Source organism: Dipodomys ordii, unplaced genomic scaffold (assembly GCF_000151885.1).
Source record: "Dipodomys ordii isolate 6190 unplaced genomic scaffold, Dord_2.0 Scaffold39, whole genome shotgun sequence".
In the NCBI taxonomy this organism is placed as follows: Eukaryota; Metazoa; Chordata; class Mammalia; order Rodentia; family Heteromyidae; genus Dipodomys; species Dipodomys ordii.
In genome coordinates, this window is record NW_012267255.1 from 12,490,262 (window position 1) to 12,517,629 (window position 27,368).

The window sequence follows — 27,368 nt, forward strand, 5'->3', positions numbered from 1 at the left end:
CTGCAGCCCCGTGCCTGAACACGCATACGAAAAGTAAACGTTCCTTCACCAGAGTGGTGTGCGGATCGTTGGTCCTGTGGGTGCCATGGTTGTGACTTTATCCCCAGCGTGGATGATAGGGAGGCTGGGCAAGTTGGGGACAAGGAGAAAAAGGACTCAAAAGTGTTAAAATGCAGCCAGGTGCTGGTAGCGCACATCTGTAATCCTAGCTACTCAGGAGGCTGAGATCTGAGGATCACAGTTCAGAGCCAGCCTGAGCAGGAAAGTTTGTGAGACTCATCTCCAATAAAACGCCAGAAACCCATAAGTGGCACTGTGGTTCAAGTGGTAGAGCGCTCGCCTGGAGCTGAAGAGCTGAGGGACAGTGCCCAGGCCCAGAGTTCAAGCCCCACAACCAACAAAACAACAACAACAACAACAAAAAGTGCTAAAGAAAAAAGCAGCGGTGGCTTTGGGAAAGTCACTTAAAGCTGCAGGACTGTCCACTTGCCCACAGCCTCCAGTTGCTTCTTGTGAAGATGAACAAAGATACTGTGTGAGGACTGCGGTGGGTCTTTGTTTTTGTTTTCATGACTCCTTGGGACCACAAACCAAATCGTGCATTTTGTCATCAGGATTCCTTCACAGTAGGCTGGAGTGAATGGGGGAAGTGAAGTCAGGAAGCCCAGGCGGGCCTCCTGGGGGGAAAACTCACAAAGTGGTGGTTTTTCCCGCGCCATTGTGTCCAAGGAACGCGGTGATCTGGCTCTCATAGAAGGTGATGTTGAGCCGGTCCACGGCTGGCCGGCTACAGGACTCAAAAACCTTCGTCAGATTCTTCACACACACTCCAGGAACCAGCCCCGGAAGCTCCCGTTCAAAGAAGGAGTCTTGAAGGGAAATTAAAAAAAATTATAGAACCACACACCTGATAGAAATATGATGTGATGTGTTCTAGAGGTCTGTTCATCAACTACTGTCTGAGTGTCTATAATTTCAACCTGTCCCTGTCGGACAGGATGGAAGACCAAATTAACGGTAATGATTGTAGGGCACATTTATTTAGCAATTACTATGCGCAAAGGCTCTTTCATATACTTTCTATGACTTACTTCATTCTACCCCGTAACAATCTTATGGGTAGATATTACCAGGATCATGTCTACAGGCGAGGAAACCTAAGACCCTCTACATGAAGTGACCTCTGAAGGTCACAGGGCTGGTGAATATTGAATCCAGAGCCCACTCCTCTCATCTATAGCACTCACTGCCTGCACTTATCACTAGCCCCAAGCTCCCTCTTAGCTCCTTGTTTTCTCCATTTAGGTCTCTGGGATTCCTAGTAGTAGCTCAGGCTCCTCCAATTCTTCTCCAAACATCATTACCCTCTGGACCTCTCTAGCCATTTCTGGAACTACCATTCTTACGGTCAACCTTCGCTCAGATCTTTGCCAACTTTGACTACAGCTGACTTCTTCCTCCAGCCTCATCTCCGTCTTCATGATGCCGTCTTCATGATACTCTCCACTCTTCCCTCGCCCCTACCCTCCCTCCCTTCTTTAGCTCACCCTAGGGAGCATAGCTTCACTTGTCTGAACAGTGTAATGCTAAACATTGCTCCACCATAGCTGAAGTGGAATCAGTCTCTTCTGTTCTATCCTACCTCACCAGTTTAGCCTTATCATATCATTCTAGGAGAATGAAGCACCACTGCCTGCAAACCAGCTTTCTTGATGGGTTTTGTGTCTCTGACTTTGGCTTTGTGACGTAGGCCTTGGGGATGCACGGAGTCTGGACTCTCTCACACGATGTCAGGCTAAGTTAGAGTCCGGCCACTTCTCTTAATCCAGAGCTTTAGCCTCCCCAGAGAAATATGTACACGAAGGGATGAAAAGCCACAGGAGAATTACAGAAGAGGTTCAAGAGGGAATTCAGAACAGAAAAAGCCAGAAACATAAGTCTTGAGAACCTAGCCCATCTGTCCACCAATGAGTCAGTAACTTCCAGGTCAGGAAAGGCTTTTGATGGCTTGAATGAATGGCTTCTCGACTTGTAAAGCATGAGTGAAGGGCAGTCAGCTCCTCTAGACTCTTTCCCTTGCACACAGAAGCATTTATTTTTGTCTTTCCTTAGAGCTCATATCCGCTCTAAGTCCCAGTGACCCAAGTCATTGTTCTGGCTAAATCCTCGGAAGTCAGCACATTCGGGCAACTCACTTGGGATTTCCCTAACAAGGGCACAAACACACTACATACTTGGGATTTGCTTTCTCCAGGAAATATGCGCTCATGTCTGGGCTGGGCCATTCGTCCCCTACACCAGCAGCTGGCCATTGCTGTGGCACCCATCCACAGAGAGTGCCTGATGCCCGCTCTTATTTTTTTGAAACAAGTGTCTCCAGTCCTTCCTTGGGTTCACAACCTGGACTTTTGCCTCTGCTCCGCTCTGCCCCCTGGGGTTTTTTACCATTCATTCCAGGATGCTCTGGGTCCTCCATTTCCTCTGTTAGGGGTTCAGTCTTTTCCAGGGCCCTTTCTTCTCTCGTTGAACACCCTGCACCATTCAGAAGCCAATATTACTCTTTCAGTGAGAGCTGAGAATCAGCAGTAGTAAGAAAGGAGGGAGAACAATGTTCCCACTATTTTGGGAAGACATAGTTGGCACTGCACACACGTGCACACGTGTAGAAACACACACACACACACACACACACACACAGAAGCCTCTGACCTGCTCCTGGGATACAAAATATTCAAGTCCAATCATGCAACCTGTGCCAAGCCCCAGGGGCACTTTTGTAATTGTAGTCTTGGAATTAGAGAGTTTTGCTTTGCTCTCGTTCTTTTTTTTTGGGGGGGGGGGGAAGGGCATGGGAGGAGAGCATCCAGGCCAGGGCCTGGTGCATGCTAGGCAAGGGTTCTACCTCTGAAAAATACACCCAGCCCTCTCTTCATTCTTTTAAGGTGACAGGAAGGTCTCACCATGTCAGATAGTGTGCTTGAAACAAACAAACCTCAATAACAATGGAAGCATCTCAGGATGGAAATTGGAATGGTTTCATGTGCTTTAGCCCATTCCCAGTCTTTTTCACTTTGGTCCAAAATAAATTAGCTACAGTGAACCTTGGGTGTAAAAGTCCATTCAATAGAAAGACTTGGAAAAAATTTTATTAAGTGAAGTAAGCTAGGCCCAAAGAAACATAGGTCCCATGATTTCTCTTATTTGTAATAACCAGTATATGTCTGAGACAAGCAGAAAAGGTCAGATAAGTTGATGTTAGGCGAAATGAACCCCAAGATAAGGACTCAAATGGTTTTTCTTTCTTGCAATTGTTTCTAACATATTTATAAGATATTTCTTTGTTGCTTTGTATGTCCCTCTCCCATGGTATAACCCCTGTTTTCACTGTATTTGAAGTTGGTATATTTTGTGGAGGGGGAAGGGAAAAAAGAAAATTGTTTAAATAGGGATACAGGTGGACCCATTGCAACAATGAGATATACAAGATGCTATGTCGAAAAATGAACTTTACAACTTTGATGAGGGGTGGGGAGGGTGTGGGGGGTTTGTTGGGGGAGATGGGAAGGGATGGTGATGGGAAACAAAGGAAGAGGCAACAATGCTTGATAAGAAATGTACTCATTACCTTGCTCATGTAATTGTAACCCTTCTGTATGGCATTTTCACAAAAAAAAAAGTCCATTCAAGGTGATACAGCAAGCAGCCAGCTTCAATGAGGGCTTCTTAAGAAATGGCTCCCTGGACTCCGGGGACATTCAGATGTTTTGGGATTAGCACTGGGGTGGATCCTGGTGGGGGTGCAGATCTGGACCAATTCACACACACACACACACACACACAAACACACACACAGAGGCATTTTTTGTCAAGTTGATATTTGGTCTCAAAGGACATCAGGACTTCCTGGAAGGGGAAGAGGAGCAGAAGGGCCACACAGCCAGACAGGAAGCAGGGGCAGAAGGAAGCCATCTCCACCAAGCACCTCCGAGCTCTGGCCTCAAGTACACATGTGCAAACAGCTGGATACAGCCAGCCGGCAGGGCCTTGGGATCTGCAGGCCATGTGGACAGCGGTCTGGTGGCCAGGGACACGCTGACTTCACTATTTCCATCCCTGCTTCCTGAGGCCATTTTGAATCTATTCTCTGAAGTTCCTGTGGTCACTATACTAGCTGTCACACAGCACAAAGCATGATCAAATAGCAACCACAAATATCTTTCAAAACAGCCGGGATCTATTGGCTCATCTATGTAATCCTAGCTTTCCAGGGTGGCTGAGATCTGAGGATTACAGTTCAAAGCCAGCTTGGGCAAAAATGTCTGTGAGATTCTTATCTCTAATCAACTAACAGAAAGCCAGAAATGGAACTAGTAGTTTTTGATAGTCTGAGATAAAAGTCTCATGAACTTTCCTGCCTGGGATGCTTTGCGTGATCCTCAGATCTCAGCCCCATGAGTGGTTAGGTTTACAGGTGTGGGCCACACATGTCAGGCCTACCCATGCCTTTTAAAGGCCCTAGAGTAATCCCTCAGAGAAAACAAACATCTGTCTTAATACATAAAGGCTTGGCCCAGGCCCAATTCCAATTTCATTGGAAAGTTATTTCCTTTGCCTCTAGAACCTCCCAGCTCTAGGGGCGAGTCCAGCTCAAGCTCTAGAATTTCTCTGCCCTCTCTGAATTCACAAGAGAGAGGTATACTTTCCCAATGTCTCAAACTTTCCCTCTGGCCTCTTGTTTTGGTCAGGAGAAAAGGTAAGTCTTAGCTAAGATGTATCGTGGGCAAAGGTCCTTTTAGTCTTCTTCCCCAACTAGAAGAAACAGTATCAGGAGAGCCTGGAAGGATCTGCCTTGGATCTCAACAGCTTGGTCAGCTTCAGCCTTGTCTTGGGGAGGATGAATTAACTGATATTCTGAGAAGGTGGACAGGAATGCAAAAGGAGGAGGGAGGCAAAGAAGACAAACGCAGAGGGCCCCCATGATTCTGGGAATCTCTAAATGGAAGAGTGGAAAAGCCTTCTGATCCCTGACCTGGTGTGCACTTTTAATGGGGCTTGAGTTTGCGAGGGCAGGCTTGTCAATCCACAGCCACTCATTCTGGCCAGGAGCTCACAGAAGTGGGGTCACAGAGGCTGGGGTGCTGTGTCCTCCTGTTCACTGGGTGGTAGAATGCCCCAGGAGGCAGCTGGCTTATCAGGAATCGAAAAAACCTTCACATATCCTCCTGATAGCCCAAGGAACTACTTTTGAACATTGACAGTTTGTTGTTGCTGTTTTAATTTTTTTTTGTCAGTCTGGGCCTGGCCACTGTCCTTCAGCTCTTCAGCTCAAGGCTAGTGCCTTACACTTGAGCCACAGCGCCATTTCCAGCTCTTTTCTGCTTATGTGGTGCTAAGGAATCAAACCCAGGGCCTCATTCATGTGAGGCAAGCACTCTACCACTGAGCCATCTTCCCAGCCCATCAATTTTTAATTACCTTACCTTCACCACCAAGCCAATAAGACTCTTGTAGAAGGAAGTACCAAGGAAGTGGAGTTCCATAGTCTCCTAAAAGGAAGATGGTAAATAAAGAGAAAAGGCTTTATTTAACTAGCCTCCCAATTCCCCAATCCAACAGTTCCAAATAGATAAATAGAATTTATCTATTTGCATCTGAAATTAGAGTCTACGTGACTATAGTTCACAATTCATTATGCAGTCATTTACAGGCTATCAGAAAGAATATTACTTCCAAAAGGTAGTAAGTTATCCAAAAGATCATGTTGTTGTTGTTGTTGTTATTTGGTGGGAATGGGGTGGGAGGTACTAGTAAAACTAAGACTGATGATCTTGGTTGACATTAGTTTTCCAAGAAATAAATTTATTCAATAATTAGATCATGAAAATGGAAACAGGCTTATGTCTTTAATTGTTGGTGATTTTTTTTGGTGTCTTTGGTGGGGGGGTCATGGGGCATGCACAAGAATGGAGGGAAGGAAGGGTGAGCAAATGCAGTCATTATATTCATTATATTCATATGTAAAAAAAGTGAACCAGGCAGCTTATGGGGGAAGATGGGAGGAAGAAAATGGGGGAAAGTGAAGGAAAGGGTGACATTGTCCAAGATGTATTGTATTCATTACCAGACTTATAGAATTTTAACCCCTTTGTATGACTCCTTAATAATAAAAAATGACTAAGTCATGTCTTTTCTAAGCAATTACAAGATAATAGTAATGATAACGTTCATTACTATTGGCTGGATACTCTTTCTGTGATAGGCCTAGCTGTAAACACTTTACATGTGTTAAATGATTTAATTGTGGAGAGCTGCGGGAGCCGCAACCAAAGACGGCTGCAAAAGCAACATTGTAGCTAAAATGGGAGGGCCGCGTGGTGGGGCTGCGACCTAAGATGGTGCTGGCTTCCGCCTTCCGTCTTCCCCGTGACGAATGCTCTCTGTAAAAAACAACTCCTTATATGGCTATGACTTGGCTCCTAGTTTGCTTCCGTGTTTGCAGCCCTATCAGTATATGCCACATGGCGCTTCAGGATTGGCCATCCAGGAGGCTTATAACCGGAGGGGGGGGGCGGAGAGAAGCAGGAGAGCAAGGAGAAACAGGAAGAAGAAGGAAGAAGCGGGCAGGAGAGAAGTAGGAGAAAAGAAGCTGTAAACAAGGTCCTGAATAAACCGTTGTCGCGTCATCCTTGTGGGTCGAGGCGGTCGCGACATTTAATCTTGAAAATAACCCTGGGAGTTAGGTAATAGTTATTCAGTGGATACAAAAAATTGAAGCATGCTAAATTTGAGCCATCTACCCCTAATCATAGCTAATTAAATGAAAAATATTGGTGGCTCAAGCTTGTAATCCTAGTTACTCAGGAGGCTGAGATAAGGAGATTGTGGTTCTAAACCATCCTGGACAGGAAAATCATGAGACTCTGAACTCCAATTAACCAAGCAAAAAGCTGGAAGTGGAGCTATGTTGTAAGTGATAGAGCACTACCCTGAACAAGAAAGCTAAGGGCAAGTACCCAGGCCCTGAATTCAAGCCTCAGTACTGGCATATATATGCAGACATAGACACAGACATACAATCTGATTCTATGTGGATATTCTTATTTCCCTACCCGATTCTACTGGATCTAGCTATATTTCAAGAAAAGGATTCCCAGATTTCTAGGCCTGTTCTCTCTGCAAATTCTAGTTTCCATAAAATATTAGTTTTATTAAAAAAAAATACTGTCTTTGCTGGGTGCCAGTGGCTCATGTCTGTAATCCTGGCTACTCAGGAGGCTGAGAGCTGAGGATTATGATTTGAAGCCAGCCCAGGCAGAAAGTTCATGACACTCTTATCTCAAATTATACACCAGAAAATGGGAAGTGGTGCTGTGGTTCAAAGTGGTAGAGTGCCAGCCTTGAGCCAAAAAGCTCAGTGACAGTGCTCAGGCCCTGAGTTAAAGTCCTTGACCAACAAAAACAGAAATTAATACCATCTTTACTTTTTCAGTAGTTATGGTTTTTGCCACCAGTAGGTGTTTTTTCTCTCTCTTCTCTATTCTTTTCTTTCTTCCTTCCTTCCTTCTTTTTCTTTCTTTCTCTCTCTCTCTCTCTCTTTCTTTCTCCTTCCTTCCTTCCTTTCTTCCTTCCTTCCTCTCTCTCTCTTTCCTTCTTTCTTCCTTTCTTTCTTTCCCCTCCCTCCCTTCCTCCCTCCCTCCCTTCCTTCCTTCTTTCCTTCTTTTTTTCTTTCTTTCTTTTTGGTCTGAAATGGGGCTTGAACTCTGGGCCTGGGCACTGTTCTGAGCTTTTTCTTTTGCTTTGCTCTAGTCTAGTGCTCTACCACTTTGAGTCACAGCACCACACCCAGTCTTCTGGTGGTTAATTGGAGATAAGAATCTCATGGATTTTCCTGCCCAAGCTGGCTTTGAACTGAGATCCTTAGATCTCAGCCTCTTGAGTAGTTAAGACGGCTGGTGCCTGGCTAAATAAAAGCTTTAGTTAGTTTGGCTAAAATAAAGTTCTGGAATTATGTATGAATTTCCATTCCAAATCTAAGCCATTTCCACATATTAAGTCCCTTTCCAATGGCACATGGAGATACAAGAAAACCAGGCATGTTCAGAGGTCCTGTAGAGGACAGGTGCTCCATGGGTTGCACATACAGTGGGGAAGACGAACATGGCTGGAGCAGAGGAACCTGGGGAAGAATGAGGGGTAAGAAACAGATAACAAAGGCACTGGCAGGCCAGGGCTGAAGTGCTGACTTTTGCTCTGAAGGAAAGAAAAGCCAATGGTGGGGTTTGAACAGGGAGGACTGACACCGTTTGACTTAGATTCTGGAAAAGGCCATCAGGGTTCAATGTGGGGGGCATCGTCATCACAGGTGATGGCGGATGAAAGCTTGGACTGGAAAGTCAGTTGGGGTGTTCACAGGAAGTAGATCTGGATTCATTTCTAAAGTGAAGCCCATGGAGGTTGCCCATGGAGATTTGGCTTATAGACTGAAGTGACAGGTGCTTGGCTTTGAGACGAGATGAGATTTGAAGGGGATGTATGGAGGAGAGCTGAGATGGCCTTTCTTCTGAGCAGGGAGATGCTCACCTGGAAACACCTGGTCCAGGTACCAGGCCAGCAAGCCATACAAGGCGGCATCGAGAAGCATCATCTTCATAGACAGCAGGAAACTGAACTCATCTCCTTCCATGGGGCTGTTCCCGATGTTGTCCCACTGCAGCCCGAGGCCTTGCTCTTCAAAGCGGACCAGATACTCGGTGCCAAACCCAAATGCCACGGGAGACAGCAAGCTCTGCCATGGGGAAAAGAGGGCAGAAAGGCAATCAGAGGGTCATTTCGATACAATCAAGTGGCCCCCAGGTGCCCACAAGGCAGGGCAGGGAGGAGGGTCAAAAGAAGGTCCATGTTGAGTTCCAGCTTAAGGTTCATAACAAGTCAGGAAGCAGTGAAAATTCTCTTCTCATTGGAGAAGAATTGGAGAAGAGAATTCCAGAAATGCATCTCAGTCTTCAGAGTGCCTGTTCAGTAAGACACACTTGTGCTATGGTGTAATGGAGAAGACAAAGAAACGCCATACAGCACTCAACACTCAAGAGGACTGAACATCCTTATGGCCTCCTCCCTATCTTTCCTTCAAACCATGTTGGTTCTGGGCAGAACAAAGCTGCTACCCAGTCCTCTGCTTTATGAGAACCCCAAAGCTATCACATCTAGGCCAACCTAGTGGTCTGGAAAGGTTAGAAAGTAGTCAGATTGGGCCAAGCACTGGTGGCTCATGCCTGTAATCCTAGCTACTCAGGAGACTGAGATCTGAGGATCATTGTTCAAAGCCAGCCCAGGCAGGAAAGGTTGTGAGACTCTTATCTCCAATAAACCACTCAGAAAACTGAAGTGGTGCTGTGGCTCAAGTGGTAGAGCACTAGTCTTGAGCTGAAGAGCTGAGGGACAATGCCCAGGCCCAGAGTTCAAGTCCCATGACTGACAAAAAGAAAAGAAAAGTAAAAAGAAAAAAGTCAGATCATATGACCTATCGCCTTTTCCATCTCTCAAGTGGGGACAATGACTTTCTTAGGGTCTCTGAGCAGCAAGCTGAACAGGTGAAGTACAAAAGAAGTCTGAAGAGCAAGTTCACTGACTTGGTCTCCATAGATGGATCCCGATCCCAACATGGCATCACAGAGATTTGCTGTTCCTGCATCCGCCGCTCAGAGCTCTCCCTGTGATTCGGAATATCCTGGATAGAGCTCACAAAATCTCTCTGCAGAGGCAAGGAATCCTCTAGCTATATGTTTACAAAAAATACTTTTTTTTTTTCTCCAGTTGTGGGACTTGAATAGGGCCTGGACACTGTCCCCGAGCTCTCTTTGTGCTGAAGGATAACGTTCTACCACTTGAGCCACAGTGCCACTTTCGGGTTTTGAGGGGTTAATTGGAGATAAGAGTCTCATGGACACTTTCCTGCCTGGGGCTGGCTTCAAATAACAATCCTCAGGTCTAACCCTCCTGAGTAGCTAGGATTACAGGTGTGAGCCACCGGTACCTAGCTACAAAAACCACTTTTAAACCTCAGCTCAGCTCTTTTCCACAGTAGCAGGAACTATGACATCCTGGTGGCTGCACATTACTAAGAAGCCATCTGTCTGTCTACCCAATGATTACCCAAATAGCCCAGCTCTGCCCACCGGCTGAGTCACAAGGATTCCTTACTACTCTCCGTTGTGATCATCATAGATAATTGGGTGTTATAAATGGCAGTAATTAACTTCTTATTTAACATGAGAAATAAAAGATGCCAGATGCCCAGGCAGTCTTGAGCCAAATAAACTTGAGTGGTGAGAACAGCTTCTTCTGCAAGGAGGCAGAGGAGAGCTGCAGAGAGACAGAAATTCTGGAGGATAAGGAAATGTGCCCCTCTAGGGCTGAGGCTGATTAGCCTGGGTTAATGAGAGCATGGAAATGGCCCATTTGACAACAATTATAGAAAAGTCTGGTGCTAGTTTGGGAATCCTGAACTAAGAGGTCTCTCAGACCATCAAAGTCAATATCTGGCTAGAGAGCCTTACTCTGTGGGCTCTCTGTTGGGGGGGTCTCCGAACCCCTTTTGTGTGCATTAGTAGAACAAGTTAAAAATACTCGAAGGACTGTTCCAGTGTGTTTTTTTGGAGCAGCGGGGGAAAAAAACATGGAAAATGAATGGAAACATCTTTTTGGATAGATAATATGGGGTCAAGCTCCCTTCCTCTGATTCTTCTCAAACAGGGAGAAAAGGAAGGGCCAGGCACTGGTGGCTCATGCCTGTAATTCTAGCTACTCAGGAGACCAAGATCTGAGGATCATGGTTCAAAGCCAGCTCTGGCAGGAAAGTTTGTGAGATCCTTATCTCCAGTTAACCACCAACAAACCAGAAGTGGCACTGAGGCTCAAAATGGTAGAGTGCTAACCTTGAGTCAGAAAGCTCAGGGACAGCATCCAGGCCTGAGTTCAAGCCCCAGGACTGAAAAAAGAAATAAAAGGAAAGGAAAAGAAAGGAAAAGAAAGGAAAGGAAAGGAAAAGAAAGGAAAGGAAAGAAAGGAAGAAAGGAAGGAAAGAAGAAAGAAAGGATGCAAGGAGGGAAGACAGGAAGGAAGGAAGGAAGACAGGAAGGAAGGAAGGGAAGTAAGATGGTCTAATTGGATTTTCTTCCATGTGAAAACATATAGGGCAGGAACTGAACTAGTTTTTTAGTGAATTCCCAGGACAGATTAGTCAACAAATTGGTGAAGAGTAACTGTTCATTGCTCATGAGGAAGCCTGTGGCTATTCTTGTACCTTGGGGCTTTACATTAACATTTAACATTTTATTTATTTTCTTTAAACTTTTTCCTTTTCTTTTTCCCTCCCTCCCTCTCACCCTTCCTTCCTGCCTGCTTGCCTGCCTTCCTTCCTTCCTTCCTTTTTTTTTTGGTGCCAGTACTGGGTCTTGAACTCAGGGTCAAAGAGCTCTCTCTGAGCTTTTTCTCTCAAGGCTGGCACTCTACCACTTAAGCCATACCTCCACTTCTAGCCAATTAATTGGAGATAAGAGGATTTTTGTTTGTTTGTTTGGTTTCTTTTCTTTTTCTTTTTTCCCAAGGCTGACTTTGAACCCTAATTTTCAGATCTCAGCTTCCTGAGCAGTGAGGGTTATAGATCTACCAGAGCCCAGCTGACATTGACCTTTTAATATAAAACCCCTTTGAACCAAATCACAAACTGGACTTTCTCGGATAACAGAGTGGGTCATGACAGAAGCAGTCAATAGTAGGCTGGGGTGAGCCCAAAGTCCCTCACCACAGCCTGCTTGAGCTCAGCTGTCATCCGGTCCTGCCAGGCGAAGCACAGGATGTGTGGCAGGTAGAGGGTGAAGTAGATGACCCCGCTGCAGGAGGCTGCCAGGCTGGCCTTGGAGAAGAAGGTGCTCAGCAGGAAACACTGCATGATGGTGGCAGTGGAGAACGCCAGCAGGAACAGGAAGAGGATGAACGGGTTGCTGTAATGTAAGATTCTTCCATGCTGCAAACAAAGAGATCATGCATCACAAATTTCCACCTATGTCCAGAGGCACCCTTCTACTCCGGGGGTGACCAGTGTGCAGCGATACCAGCCCCCCCCCCCTGCAAGGCCCCTGTTCCTAGGGGGTTTCTCTCACCGATCTGTGGTTCGTCTTAACTTTCTCATTGCATTGAGTTCCTTGAACTTTACTCATGCCATTTCCCCAGAAGAGTAAACATATTAAGCTGCCTGTTTGTCATGAGGAATGTCCAAGAAAATATAACTGGAAGACCTTTTTTTTTTTTAGGTTGTGGGGCTTGAACTCTGGGCCTGGGTGCTGTCCCTCAGCTCTTCAGCTCAAGGCTAGAGCTCTACCACTTGAGCCACAGCGCCACTTCCAGTTTTCTGGTGGTTTATCGGAGATAAGAGTCTCATGGGTCTTTCCTGCCCAGGCTGGTTTTGAACCACGATCCTCAGATCTCAGCCTCCTCAGTAACTAGGATTATAGGCATGAGCCACTGGAGCCCAGCTCTGGAATACCATTTGAATTAGCTGAGACAGCTCCAGTGTTCTAGGTTTCTACCCAGGCAAACCAAAATACCACTCTGAGTGACTTAACCAATCAGAATTACCAACTAACCTCTAAGTAGAGACTTTAGCTAATTGAATAATTTCTTTGTCTTGCCACCTCTCTACTCTTGAGTGGAACTTGATACCACTTGAGGTCTAACACTGTCTAATACACAAACCACTATTTACTCAAACTTAATTTTTTTAAATGAATGTAAAATTATCTTTTAGCAGTAATTATTGTGGGTTAAGCAAGCAAGTCTGTCTGGGTAATCCTAGCTATTCAAGAAGCTGAGATCTGAGGATCTTGGTTCAATGCCATCCTGAGAAGATAAAGCTGAAATATTCTGATCTCCAATTAATTACCCAACAGCCAGAAGTGGAGGTGTGGCTCAAGTGGTAGCGTGTAGGTGAAGGAAAAACTGAGCAAGAGTCAAAAGCCTTGAGTTCAAGCCCTAGTATAATAAGCAAGGGAAGGGGAAAGCAGAGGGAGGTAGAAGGGAATCTTACTTATCAAAGTCTGAAGGAATTGAAATAAAACTCAGAATTAGGGGCTAGGAAGGTAATTCAGTGTAGGGTACTTGCCTAGCATGCACAGAGCTCTGGGTTCAATCCCTAGTACTAAGAAGAAAGTAAAAATTAGGATTCAGGAAATGGTGCTGTGGCTCAAAGTGGTAGAGTGCTAAGCTTGAGCAAAAGACCTAAGAGAAAGCGCCCAGGTCCCAAGTTCAAGCCCCATGACTGACCAACAAAAAAATAAATAAATACAATTAGGACTCTGAGTTTCTGATTATGTGAATCAAAAGGTGTTCCGTTTCACCTTGAAAAGCCCTACTCCTCTTACTTAATCACAGGCAATGCTGTAAAAGCAAGTCCACCACTGGACATGGCTTTAGGATAGTTGCTATTCTCAGGAGAATGAAACCAATTTATTATCACAGCCCAAAGCATATCTTGTAGATATGCAGGTTGTAGCATTTCTCATTGATTTCAGCCAGGGATGGAAGACCCTTTGGTCTCACCATTTCATGGGCTCTGGCTTCTTCCAATGACCACTTTTCTTTTTCTTTATTCTTTTTGTTTCCTCCCTTAGTCGCTTGAATAACAATGGATACCCCTCCCCCTTTTCTTTCCTACAGAGTTGAGTTAGGGAGGAAGGGGGAGGGGAATCCCTTACTTTGGTGTGGAAACAATATTCTGGTTCCCACCAAGAGAAACCCCTTTGTGCTAGAAGCTCAGAGAACACACTTCATCTCACGTCCTGAAAGCTTTGAAGTGCTGTGGACCATTCTAAGGCAGGCAGAGCTCGGTGTCACTAGTAGCAACAAGTCAGGCAAAGGCTCCTTGATGTTCAGTCACATGTTTTCATCCCAACTCCTTCCCTTCTAATGACACTACGTGTCTTGAGGAAGGGAGCAGAGATAAGAGTCTCATGGGTCTTTCCTGCCCAGGCTGGTTTTGAGGAGAATGACTTCGGCATCTACATGGATGGGATTCCAACACGGTCTGTTGAAGGCCGTGACTCCGTTCATCGCAATGTAACAGTTCAAAACCAAACCCCTCTGAGCCAGGAGCCAGTGGCTCATGCCTGTCATCCTAGCTGCTGAGATCTCAGGACTGTTGTTCAAAGCCAGTTGGGGAGAGACAAATCTGAGAGACTCTAATTAATCAGCCAAAAGTCAGAAAGGGAGATGTGGCTCAAGTGGTAGAGGGCTAGCCTTGAGCAAAAAAAAAAGCCAAGCAAGAATATAAGGCCCAGAGTTCAAACCCCAGTATTGACACAACAAAACAAAACAAAAACAAAAACAGGGCAAAACAACATAAAAAAAAACCCTCAGATTTAGGATACTTTACTACAAAGAGAAGGGGTAGGATTTGGGTTAAGTAGACATGTGTTGGTTGGACATCTGTGAGTTGGTATGATTCGTGGCTCAGGTAGCCTTCAGCACAGGACTGAGTGTGGTTCGTGGTCTAGATTGTCTAGTGCAGAGAAACACGCAACACAATGAGCATAAAGAAACAGGACAAGCTCAATGCATCTCTAGTGGGAGTTTGCAGGCCCTGAAGTCTAAAGATTGTACTCATTAAAAAAAATTACACCTGCCAGGCACCAGTGGCTCACACCTGTAATCCTAGCTACTCAGGAAGCTGAGATCTGAGGATCATGGTTCAAAGCCATGCCATGCAGGAAAGTCCATGAGAATCTTATCTTGTTGACCACCAGAAAACTGGAAATGGTGCTGTGGCTCAAGTGGTAGAGTGCTAGTCTTGAGCTGAAGAACTGAGGGACAGCGCCCAGGCCCAGAGTTCAAGCCCCATGACCACCACCACCATCACCACCAGCAACAACAAAAGGTTACACCTAATTAAAAAAAATCAAAACAGGATAGTGGAGGTATGCCTCACATGGCAGAGCTAAGCAAGAGTGTGAGGCTCTGAGTTCAAGGTCCACTACTGGCACACGTGCACACACACACACACACACACACACACACATTCAAAACCAAAATCAAAAGCTATCAAATGCTTGCATTTATCTTCCAAGTATGAAAGATCCTCTATTGTGGAGGATGGCAATGTAGTGTGGAATAGTTTATTTCCAGCTCTACCTTGCAAGGGAGTTGCAGATTTGCGCTCACTGTGTGGCTATAAAAATTCTTTCTCCTTGAGAAAGGATGGACTCCAAATACCATCCTTTCAAACAGAGACCTCTTGGAGATGTCAGGCAGTAGAACATTTCAACCGTCTGGCTCTGAGGACGATTAACAAATAGTCCAGGTCTCTTTCTTAATACCACATTCCAACTGTAACCAGTTACTATGATGGGAATCCCAGAAACTGCTCCCTGAGCTTTTGCCTGTGTCTGGAAGGATCAGATCCCTTTGATCTCTCTCTCTCACACACACACACACACACACACACACACACACATACACACACACAAACACTGCTCTGGGCTTTGTTATTAGCAGTTTCTGCAGGTGTTCAAGGAGTGGAGTTGGAGAATCTATGCAGACTGTGGCTTTCTGGGCATGGAAGTAGGAGATGGAGGGGAAGTTGTTCCAACAAAATGACTCCTTGTCTCTCTGACTGTCCTCTACCTCAGCTGAAAACACTTCACAGGCAGATATCATGCATAGATGACTAGCCCAGAAGGACTAACAGGAGAAATAAAATGATCCAAAAATCTCTGAGCCTTCTCTATCTGGCTTACCATGATGAAGATGGTCAGGAGGAAGATGCTCATCAACATGATGGAGAAGCTGTCCAGAAACCAGGTACACCAAATCACTGCATTCGAGACGCCCTGATTTTTCAGCGTCTCCTTCAGCCTCAACTCTTTTTCCAAGACAATGCTCTTGACCGTCATGGAGACGGAGTAGATCCACGCCAGCACCATGAAGATGGGAAAACAACGGTTCAGGATGATCATAAAACTAAACCAAGAAGAGAGAAGCAGAACAGAATGCTCTGTACCTGGTAAATGTTGGTTCAATGAATACCTTGAGAACAAAGTCCAGATAGAGGGAGAGGAAAAGCAGAAAAATCTCTACTAGGCGTTCAGTGAGCTGGAATCTTTAAGTACATTCTACATCTGCCCTGAGATGTAGAATAGTTGGCTCAGAGATGAATATTCTAGCAGTAACATGAAAATGCCCCACCATAAAGATTTTCCCTGTAAGGCTTTGTTGGAGGCTATGGTTGAAATAGATGGGTTACATGCACAGTGGTATTGAAGCGTTAGAGAGCAAACTGAGGAGCTACTGTGGGTGAGATCAATAATTGGGCTCCCTATGAGGTCGATCAGCATTCTACAATCAGTCCATATAGCACTTTGAAAAGACAATTGACCAATCAACAAGTCAACCATGCACAAGTGGAATAGATCCTTGGACACACATTTCAGCAAGTGAGATAGATCCGATCAACTGGAATTCCTCTCTGGCAACTTCACACATGTTTTTCCTGTACACGATATGCTACTGATCTACTACACGATATGCCTTGTGATTCTTATCTATTGAAACTGTGGGGTGTTATCACAGGAAAAGGACACAATTACAGTGTGGGAGGTTTCACTCAAAATGGCCCTGGGGAATTTTCTAAAGCATGCACTTCTGGGGTTGGTCACTAGAGGATGCTCTCACACTGAATGACCCCAATCCTTACTTCCTCCCCCCCCCCCCACAACTTCCTTCCCCATTTCCCTGCCAGCCATTCCCATTCTGTCCTAAAAGTAGGCCTTGGTACTCTTTCTTTTCCAGACTCAAACTAAGTGCAGAACAGCTACATTCTCTGTTTTTCCATAGAGGCAGAGAACTGACTGGGCTTGAGTGTTGAGAGAGGGGTTCCTGTGTCTCTAGTGGGCACTACTTTATATTTTCTTCAACTGGCAGGTTCATTCTTCCTTCCTTCAGTATAGTGAGCCACTCAGTCCCCACACAACTCCCAGGAGATGAGCCCATGAGCCAGCCATAGGTCTCTACTGACCTGGGTGTGTTTCTGACCCCAAATGAGCTTTCCCAGCACCTCTCCTCTCTAGAACCCCAAATCTATTTTCAGCAAGTTACTTGCTTAGCATGCTACTGGCAACAGACAAACAGGCCAGGGGTTAGGGGTGGTCAGGAAAGAAGGCCAGAGCTCATCCAACACATTCCTTTACATTTCCATCAGGCATACATCATGGGAATGTTAATTAGCCAAGGAGCTGCATTATCCCCCCGGGCTCCTAGGAACCAGACCTACTTGCCATGCATTCCCAATCTGCTGATTTAGCCAATGCTGGGTGAATGTTCTGTCCAGAACCTTCCACATACCAAACATACTATGTAGTGGGAAATTTAAATAACTTTTCATCCCCTCCCCCAAACTCACCTCCATGACTTTAATTTTCACCTTCCCTGGTGTACCTCCAACACCAGCTCATTCCTCTCTCCCCACCACTTCACTTTCTCCCCTGCCTGGAGCTGGAGACAAACAGGCTCCCAGGTCAGAGCTCCATTTCCACCCCCTCCCCCGACAATTGGGATGCAGTCTCTAGAGTTCTTACCGGAGACATCAAAGTCTTGGGAGCACCCTACTCTACAACTGGCCAGGGAGGAGGATGGGGGGGGCTGGGGAAACTTACGAGTCATCCACAAAGCAGGGATAAGGCATCTGCTGAAGATAGACCCCAATGGGAGCTGCTGCCCGGGCCTGACTCCTGGTGATCCCCTGCTCAACCATGTCCTGCAGATAGGCAAAGCCTCCCCAAATATACCGGAGATCTTCCACAGGGTCTGCCCGGGGACCAGAGTCCCAGTACCTGCAAAGGTGCGGGAGGGAGGGACAAAGGCTGTAAGAGGGAAAGGGTAGCTCACCCCCTCCACTCACTCAAAGTGCTCAGAGCTCACTCTCTTTTTCTTTGTGCTTGAACTCAAGGCCTGGGCACTATCCCTGCGCTTTTTTTGGTTTTTGTTTTGTTTTGTTTTGTTTTTAGCTTAAGGCTAGGGCTCTACCACTTGAACCACAGCTACATTTCTCGTTTTCCAATGGTTCATTGGAGATAAGAATCTCGTGGACTTTCCTGCCTGGGCTGGCCTCAAACCACAATCCTCCAATCTCAGCCTCCTGAATAGCCAAGATTATAGGCGTGAGCACCTAGCTGAGAGCTCACTGTCTTGAAACCTTTCTTCTAAATATTCTCCTACTATGCAATTCTACGTCTAATTCGCAGTGAAGCTCTCAGGCATGACTACTATGAGACATGTGTAACTCTGATTGCTTCCATCTAAGGACTCTAGTCAACGCTATACAAAACAGTTTAGCTCCTCTCAGTTAGCTTTTTCCTGACTTACAGGCAAAGTTCAGCCTCAGTCTCCTACTCTATACCAAATGGAACTCACCACACCCTTTGGAAAAACCCGACAAGCCCTGCCTGAAAGCTCACCTGTCTTTGATTTTATTTGTTTTCTCTACCACATCTATGTCCATCCGGATCTTATACTTCACATGGCGTGGCAGGTGGCTGGTCCAAGGATACATGTCCAAGAACACCACACCAGCCCAGAATCGGTTTTGTTCTAGCAGAGATAAGGCTCGCTGGGTGAGCTGCATTTCATCATCGTAGCTTTCAAACTTATCCAGGACCAGGCACTGCAAATAATCACAGAGGTGAAGAGAGTTGGAGACACAACCATCTTGACACTCAAGTGCACACACAACACATAAGCCAGGCACTGGTGGCTCACACCTACTCAGCTACTCAGGAGGCTGAGATCTGAGGATTGTGGTTCAAAGCTAGCTTAGGTAGATAAGTTGGAGAGACTCTTATCACCAATTAATCCCCCAAAAGTCAGGAGTGGAGGTGTGGCTTAAGTGACAGAGTGCTAGCCTTGAACAAAAAGCTTAGGGATCGTGTTTAGGCCCTGAGTTCAAGCCCCAGAACTGGCACAAAAAAAGAAAGAAAGAGAGAGAGGAAGGGAGAGAGAGAAAAAGCAAGAATGAGATAAAGAGAGAGAAAGGGAGAAAGAAAAGTAAACAAGCCGCTGGCCTAGGAGAGGGTCAAATACAAGATGACCTATGAACTTGATGTTTTTTTAGCTCTGGGGTCTGGTGTTAATTTCTACCGTCAGGGTGTGCGAGGCTTGGAAAGGTTGACACACTCCTATCCCTGCGGAGTTAGTGAGGACTGGGCTGTCCGGATGCCCAGGGCTGTGCAAATATTCAAGTCCTCAGAATGACACAAATACTCCCAGCCATCCTTCCCCAGCATGCCGACGCAAAGGGAGCCGGGTCACGGTGGACTCCGGCTGCTTTGAAGATCAGAAAGCCTGATGATAAAAGAGTTTTACAGAGGCAGAAACATTCCTCGCGTTGTGGAACCTTCCTGGCCCCCTCCAAACACACAGCATGGCCAGCTGAGGGGTGAAAGGGAGGGAGAAAGGACAGGACAAACAGCCAACATGATTCCATGGGAAGGGGGGATGGGGAGGGAAATCATCTTCATGTACAATTTTATGACAAAACATACTAATGGAGAAGGAATTCCCCTAATATGTCTCTTTTCTTCTCCTGGACAAGAAAAATAAATAAATAAATTGCATATAAAAGAGCAAAACTAAGACTTTCTTTTAATTTGAATATGAGGGGTTGAGCCTTGTCTAGACTTGCTGTGGCATTTATAGTCTCCTGGAATGTGTGTGTGTGTGTGTGTGTGCATGTGTGTGTGTTTTCTCCCTGAACTGCTTGTACCTATAATACACTGGAGGGGGAGGGGTTTGTGTTCATATTTCTTTCTTAGAATGTAACTCACCAGAGGTAGAATGGCCTTGTCTTGACTGATTTGTTCAAGGAATACTTACTGAGAACAGGCGGTACACCAGCGCCGGCTTGGCTCCCGGGATATAAGGAAGAAAGATAAAATCTTTTCCTGAAAGAAACTCAAGCCTAATGAGGGAGAAGGTTGCAGTCAACCAATCACAGGGTAGAATGATGGGCTATGAATGACAGCTAGACCAGTGGGCCCTCGGAGCCTGGGGAACTGAGACAGCCTGGCACACTTCCGGAGAAGTCAGGGAAGGCTGCCTGTGGGAGGAGACTCCAGAACAGGGGGAAAGTGAGCCCAAATCGGAATCAGCCAAAGAGGAAGAAAAGGAAGGAAGGTCAACTGAGGCCCAGGGAGCAGCCTTTGGGGGTGTCTGGGAGTGTGAAAGGTGAGAGAGGGGCTCCCTTTGTCTGTGGCTTTACATCATTCAAGTGCTTCAAAAAGACATGGCTAGCAGACCCCACTCTATATAATTGGAATCTCCAGAGGCAGAGCCTGGGCATCAGCATTCTGTAGAGAGTGCCCAAGAAGTTGAAGGAGTTGCAAGCCACCGAGAAGAGTCACATGCGGGCAGAGATAAGTGGTGGTAACCAGATCATCTGCTCTGCTCTGTAGTATGATCACTTTCCAGATTTCCTAGCACATGGGACTTTCAGTGCTAAAACCAGAGAGCTCTGGGCAAACATTGTAGATAGGGTGCTAAACAGAAATATGACATGGATCAGACTGTATCCCTAGAAGATCGATGACAGGAGAACAGGGAGGGAAGCAGGAAGACTAGAAGAACACACTGAATCTCACAAAGAGCCCGGGAGGCAGCTTGCATCCTCATTTTGCTGGAGAGGAAGCTGAAGTCTAGGAGGAAACCCATTTGAGATCACACAGACAGAAAGGGACTCCAGAACTTGGAGTCCCTTCTACTTTCCAGCTCTAGCCCGTGTTCCTCTTGGAACATGATGGGCCGCAAGAATAGCTCATCAATCAGACCTGGGACTGGGAGGTTTACAGTGCCTTCCACATGTTCATGCTTGTCTTGTACAGCAGGAAGAGCAAAGGTTATTGCTCATCCTCATTTGTAGTCCAGGAAACTTAGGCTCCATGAGACTATTTAACTTCTCCGAGGGGTGGAATAGCTACAAGATCCCAGATCATCTGATTCCACGACAGTTACCAGGAGAAATGAAGAAACTAGATAGCATGGATTGTAAGGTCTGGGCCAGAGAACTAAACTCTGGCTGCACTGACAAGAAGTAAGTAAAATGACCTCATTTCCTAATCCTGCCCTGGAATCTCAGAGCATGGGGCAGAAGAGAGTTTATATTTGAACCCCAAGGGGTTGCAACCTAGCCTTCCTAGATCTCCTAAATTAAACCATCCTACCTCAGGATCCAGCCCTGAGATCAGGTCCAGCTGATGTGGGCAAGAGAAATACATGTACATTGAAAATACCAAGAGTGCCAAGGCATAAGAAGGTAATAATTTTGAAAGGAAATGGAATTGGTTTTCTTTTCTTTGTTTAAGGAAATGTAGCTCCACATCATAAAATCAAAGAAAACAGAGAGATGACATTGATCAAGGTACATTGCATTCAGTAAATGCTTTGTTAAATATCCACTCCTTCATACAGCTAAAGATAATTTTTTTAAAAAAAGAAGAAAATAGATGGTTTTCTTTAGTCAACAATTCTCTTGAAAACAAATATTTATTACTCAGCCTAATATTGTTCAGTCCTTAAACAAAATGAAGGGCGCACACTGAAGATTTTGGATCAATGTTCACTTGCTCTGGACCAAAGGAATGTAAGTAATGTTTATAGTTTTGTAAAGGAGGGTGTCTAATTCATAGACTTGCCACATGGCAAGAGACCAGAAGCCTACGTCCAGTTGCTAGTATTTAACCCAATAACACTTCTGTGGGGAGATTGGATGGGCAGTGGGCATGGGCAAAGAGATTTTAGAACTGAACTGCTAGAGTCTATTAACAAGACAAAAAGGAATTACTTCTGGTTCTTCTTTAGCAAAGCAGGGTAACTGTTAGTTAAATCGATGATATATATGACTACAAGTGTACAACTTTCCCAATACATAGAAATAAATAATGGTTAAAGAGATAGAAATGCTTACTGCCCCTATTTATTTATTTATTTATTTGGGGTCCGGTCGTGAGGCCTGAACTCTGGGCCTGGGCACTGTCCCTCAGCTCTTCAGCTCAAGGCTAGCACTCTACCACTTGAGCTACAGCGCCACTTCCGGCTTTTTTCTTCTTTCTTATGTGGTGCTGAGGAATCGAACCCAGGGCCTCAGGCATGCAAGGCAAGCACTCTACCACTGAGCCACCTTCCCAGCCTGACTGCCCCTATTTATTACATACCATATACATCTATTAAATTATCATAATGTACTCCATAAAGATGTATACTATTATGAGTTCATTTTAAAGACCTGTATATAGAGAGTGTTTGCAATCAGAGTCAATCAAAAATTCATTTTCTAAAATAAAATGCAAAATTATTTCGGGCAATGAAAGTTGTTCAAAGCAATTCACGTTGTGACACATACATAGACTGTTCTAATTCATCTCGCTCATTGTGTGGGAAGGGGCATTGCTCCTTCTTGGTCCTTTGAGGCTAAGCCACAGCCCAATCACAATGGCACAATGTCAGGACACAGCAGTCCTGAAGATTTCTCGCCTTAGTGCAGAACTTTATGCAGTGGGGGAATTGTTCTGTGCCTGTCCTGTCCAATATGGTAGCCAGTAATCCCACAGTCCACAGAGCACTTGGAATGAGACTAATGTATCTGATGCAACGGACTTTTAATTTTAGATAATTTAAGTTTGAATAGCCACATGGAGCTGCTGGTTGCTCTATTGAGCAGCTCAGTTCTACAGAGAGTAAACTCTGAGGTCAAGCCATGTTTTCTCCATTGTAGTCCCTGGAATAGTATTTTCTCATGATCGTGACTCATCAAGTGTTTGCTGAATTGAATTAATTTAAACTTAGGAGCCCAGAATGCTGTAAAAAAAATGCAACTGTACTACTGTGCTTTCACCATAATTAATTCTAGGTATCTCAGAATCACATGGTAAACCAGTAGAAATTTATAAACTGATTTTTTTTCCTGCTGTGTTGTTGAGAGTGTAACTCTTGAAATTAAAAAAAAAAGTGAATATAAACAAGTGCATTTTTTAAAAGAATGTGATTTCCTGAGCTTGCTCATTCTCTTTGAACACTCACGTCTGCAGGTGATATCAGTCCTGGAAGAAGTGGCTGATGTTTTCAGTGATATTGTTGACCCTACGATGACGTGAGCTCCATCCTGACTGGTTGAGCAGGCAGCTGATTCATGGTCATATTTCCTGATGTGCCCCTTTAGATGAGGACCTTGATAGTTTCTGGGAATCACAAAGCCTAGGTGGTTTTCACGCACTCATTTTTATTCCAAATCATCCGATCCCTCCTTTATTTTTCTCCCTCATCTTGGGAAATAGCATGGCACAGAAACTTAGCGTCCGACAGAGCTGAATACCACCCCCTTTTGCAGTTTTCTAACTGTAGCTTCTGCTTCTCTGCTTGTAAAAATGAGATGTATCTGACTTCAGAGATTTCTCCTAAGGATCACATTGGACAACATTTGCAATAGATTCCACAAGTGACTCATTATAAGAACGAAGAGCTGAGCTGGGCACTAATGGCTCACACCTGAAATCCTAGTTACTTAGGAACTGAGATCTGAGGATTGAGGTTTGAAGCCAGCCCAGGCACCAAAGTCTATGAGACTCTTATCTCCAGTCAATCACCAGAAAACTGGAAGTGGAGCTGTGGCTCAAAGCCTTGAGCAAAAAAAGCTCAGGAATAGCACCTAGGCCCTGAGATCAAGTTCCATGACCAACAAAAAGAAAAAAGCTGATTGCTGAGGTAAGGGTATAGCTGGGTTACGATGCTGGCCTATCACATGCCAGGCCCTAGTTTTGCTCCCAGCATGGCAAAAACCAAAACGGAACAAAACCCTGGTGCTTCCATAAGGCTTATTCTGTGCTCCAATCTGGCCAGACGGCTTACCTGGCATTAATCCATTTCATCCTCCCAGTAACCTTACCAGGTCAGTCATCACAGTCACCACAGGTGCACTTACAAAGTACAATGAGGTTTAACTTCCTCTAGAGAAAGTCTGATTTCCACTGCTGCATGCTTTTCACCAATAGCGCAGACCTAATAAATGCCATTTTTATTGCTGTTTTGGTGACATATTTCGAACATTAACAGAGTCAAGTGACTTTTAAGTCCCTGCCAGCTTACTTTGCATTCACGACAGCTGTTCATCAGGCGGAAGAAGGCAGTCATTACTCTCTTTAAATGATCTGTCTGGGAACCCAACCATCCTGAGCTGAACAATGCTGTGGACAGATGCCAAGGCCTAGGCCCACCTGGGCAATGGGCTTGGAGGGGGTGCTGGGTCCTAACCCACGGGTGTTCACAAGCTGCTCATTGGCCTTTAGTCAGGCAACTGTGCCCAGAGGAAAGTGTTGTAAAGCCACTCCAGACTGGCATCTTCACTAGATGTTCTTGAGGGCCAGGCTGAGCAATTGTGGAAGCCACTGGACATCAGCCAGAAGCTCCGAGGTCATCCTCTGGTGAGATTCATGACGTAGCTTGCAATCTCCTGAGCAGGACACCTGCCTCAGAGCAAGCGACCTCATTCCCCATTGGTGTCTGTGCTGATGTCAGAAGCTAAAACTAGCGCATGTGCATATGCGGTATGCTAAAGGTCCTGGATTTTGACGTGTTTGGTCTGGTAGAATCAGCTGGTCAGTCACAACCCACTGGGTTGAATGAGGTTGTGACCCTGCCTTGTGTCTGGTCCTAAAGCTATGTGGTTCTACACAAAGAGAAACAAGGCCATGGAGATAAGAGAACAATGTAGGTAGATAAGACTGAATAGTCTGTGGATTCCAACATAAACCCAGCACTGGTGGCTGGGGAAAGAATTTAAAAGGCCTCTTCCCTGAATATAAAGTTGGTATCTTATGGCCTCTGAGGTAGACCCTCACTGACATCAGTTAGAATGGGCCTCGGATGGCCAAGAACACAGCAAAGGGTTCTCTAGCCTTCCTCATTTTCCAGCTGCTCTAGGCCACCCTGGGTGGGCAAGAGCCACCCCCATTTGAAATCCACACAAATCTCCAGTTCCTTCCTGGTTGTTTGGCTGACACTTGCCAGGAAGTAGAGTTCACCTGGCGGAAGGAAGGGCCGGGCCTCTCTCCGGCGCAGGCAGCTGTGTTCAAGACCTCTGGAGAAGGCAGGCATTTGTTGACACAGCTAAATCAAACACCACCTTGAGGGAGAAGCCAAAGGAACACGAGGCTTCCTTCATCAGTGGGAACTTCTCTGCCTCGAATTCAACCCCATTAAGTAATAGATCCATGAAATTACCTATGAGTGGGCGGCAAAGTCCATTGGGGGGGGGAAAGCCTCTCTTTTTGTTTGAGCTGGATAATCAAGGGGGCTGGCAACCCGGGCTGAGCTGTGCATAAGCAGCCATATTTTGACTATTAGCTCTCAGACACATGGTGGGGAGGTCTTGGGAGAAAAGAGAGGCAGTGAACCTTTAGGAGATGGGGCGCTCTAATCCTGCCTCTCACACTCATCTTTCATCCTCAAGCTCAGGCAGAGAACAAAGCGGCTGGTGGATGCCAATGGTGGCCTCAAGCAGTCCTGCTGGTGTTAATGCAGACACCTGCAGCTCCTTCTGAAAAATGCCAATGGATGTGGGCAAACATCCCAGAATTAATTTCCTGGCAGATCTAAAGTGTAACATTCAAGATTTATTTCCCACTACATGGAAAAAGCCACTGAATAGACCAACTCTGGGCTGTGTGGATTGGTTGCGATGGTGAGTTAGAGGCCGAAGGTGCTGGAATAAATTTAATGTGCATAAGAGATCACGAGCAGCCATCTGAAATAGTCACCCATAGACAGCGAGGAAACACACAGCGGGGCTTGAAAGATAAAGGGACAGGAAATGCACAGTGATTTAAACAAGAATGTCTGTTTGTAAAAATAAATTAAATCATGAAACGAATAGAAAGCCGAGTTAGAACACAAAGACATGGGGTGAGATAGAGCTACTTGGTGATGCTCGCTCTCTGAGCCCCGTGGGACATGCTGTCATCTGGCAGGCAGGTAACTGTGGGGAGCTTTAACTCTCCAGGTTTCTGATCCAACCATTCAAACAATTCTGGGAAGTGGTAAGGACAACAATGGACAACCCCATAGGCTAGATACTGACCATTTGGACCACACTGCATCACACACACACTAGTGTTCAAGCCCCACTAGCAGATGCCACCTGATGTGAAGCTGGGTGTCAGCCTCATTTTTTTTTTGGAAGTGAAATGGGGATGCTGTGACCAATCACAGAGCCCCATACATAGGTGCTAGAAAGAGTATCTCTTCAGCCACTGCAAAGCACGCTGGCTGACTCCAGACTCCATCGTTTCTCCCTCCATGCTACGGTTACAACTCTGCCTATCTCATTTCACCTTGTCCTTCAGGTTCTTACTCTGCACTTGCCTTATACTCTTCCTTCTGCCTAAAAATGTCTCTTTCTGCCTTCCTTCGCCAGCAAATATAATCCTTCAAGAGCAACACAAATGTCATTTTCAGCTGAAATTTGTGTACTGTACACCTCTGCAGTTCACCCAGGTGGAGAAGTCAAAAAGAAAAAGAACATCATTTTGGCCCTTGAGCGGTTCAGGTCGGCGAAGGCAGGAGAGCGCATGGACAGCTAGCTATCCACACAGGTCTGGAACATGGGCTCGACCTCCTGGAGTGTGGATGTGGGTGTGGTCAGGCAGTGGAAGGGGCAAGGAGGGACAGGCACAGCTGTGGAAGCCTGGGACGGTCCTAGAGGAAGTGGAAGAGTCATGAAGGGACTAGACAACGAAGGACTTGACATAGAGAAACGTGGAGTCCCTAAAGAACTGTAGCCCTGGTCATGGGGAGTTGGGGTTTTAGAAAGATCTTGCTGTGAAAGCTGAATAGGAGCAGCCTGGAGACTCCAATGACCAGCTAGGAGAGAGGGGCCAGACCTTGGTGAACACAGGACATCCATGGAGAGGGAGAGGAAGATGGCATTTAGGAGATAATGTAGAGATAGAACTGGCAGTTCTTGAAGGCTTGAACTCAGGCTTGGGCACTGTCCCTGAGCTCTTTTGCTCAAGGCTAGTGTTCTATCATCTTGAGCCACAGCACCACTACTGGTTTTCTGGTGGTAAATTAGAGATAAGAGTCTCTTGGGCTTTCCTGCCTAGGCTGGCTTTAAACTGTGATCTTCAGATCTCAGCCTCCCGAATAGCTAGGATTACAGGCATGAGCCACCAGCACCCAGCAGCTACAGTGTTTTGAATTTGGATTCTTACTTCATCAGACTGATACTGTTCAATGACATGCTCATCATTCATCTCTTTCCATGGAGTGGAAACCTCTAG

At 45.7% G+C, this 27,368-nt stretch overlaps 1 protein-coding gene across 1 annotated transcript in view; it reads right to left on the reverse strand.

The window, feature by feature from the left end:
* Nucleotides 1-27,368, reverse strand: part of Abca4 (ATP-binding cassette, sub-family A (ABC1), member 4) — a 127,803-nt gene that overhangs the window by 48,934 nt on the left and 51,501 nt on the right. The window contains exons 12-19 of the mRNA XM_013018245.1: nt 18,504-18,709; nt 17,703-17,879; nt 15,789-16,011; nt 11,804-12,025; nt 8,581-8,785; nt 5,481-5,546; nt 2,446-2,532; nt 695-869 (exon numbers count right to left, since the gene is read on the reverse strand). Of these exons, the coding sequence (XP_012873699.1) occupies nt 695-869; nt 2,446-2,532; nt 5,481-5,546; nt 8,581-8,785; nt 11,804-12,025; nt 15,789-16,011; nt 17,703-17,879; nt 18,504-18,709 (1,361 nt within the window). The remainder of the gene's footprint in view (nt 1-694; nt 870-2,445; nt 2,533-5,480; nt 5,547-8,580; nt 8,786-11,803; nt 12,026-15,788; nt 16,012-17,702; nt 17,880-18,503; nt 18,710-27,368) is intronic.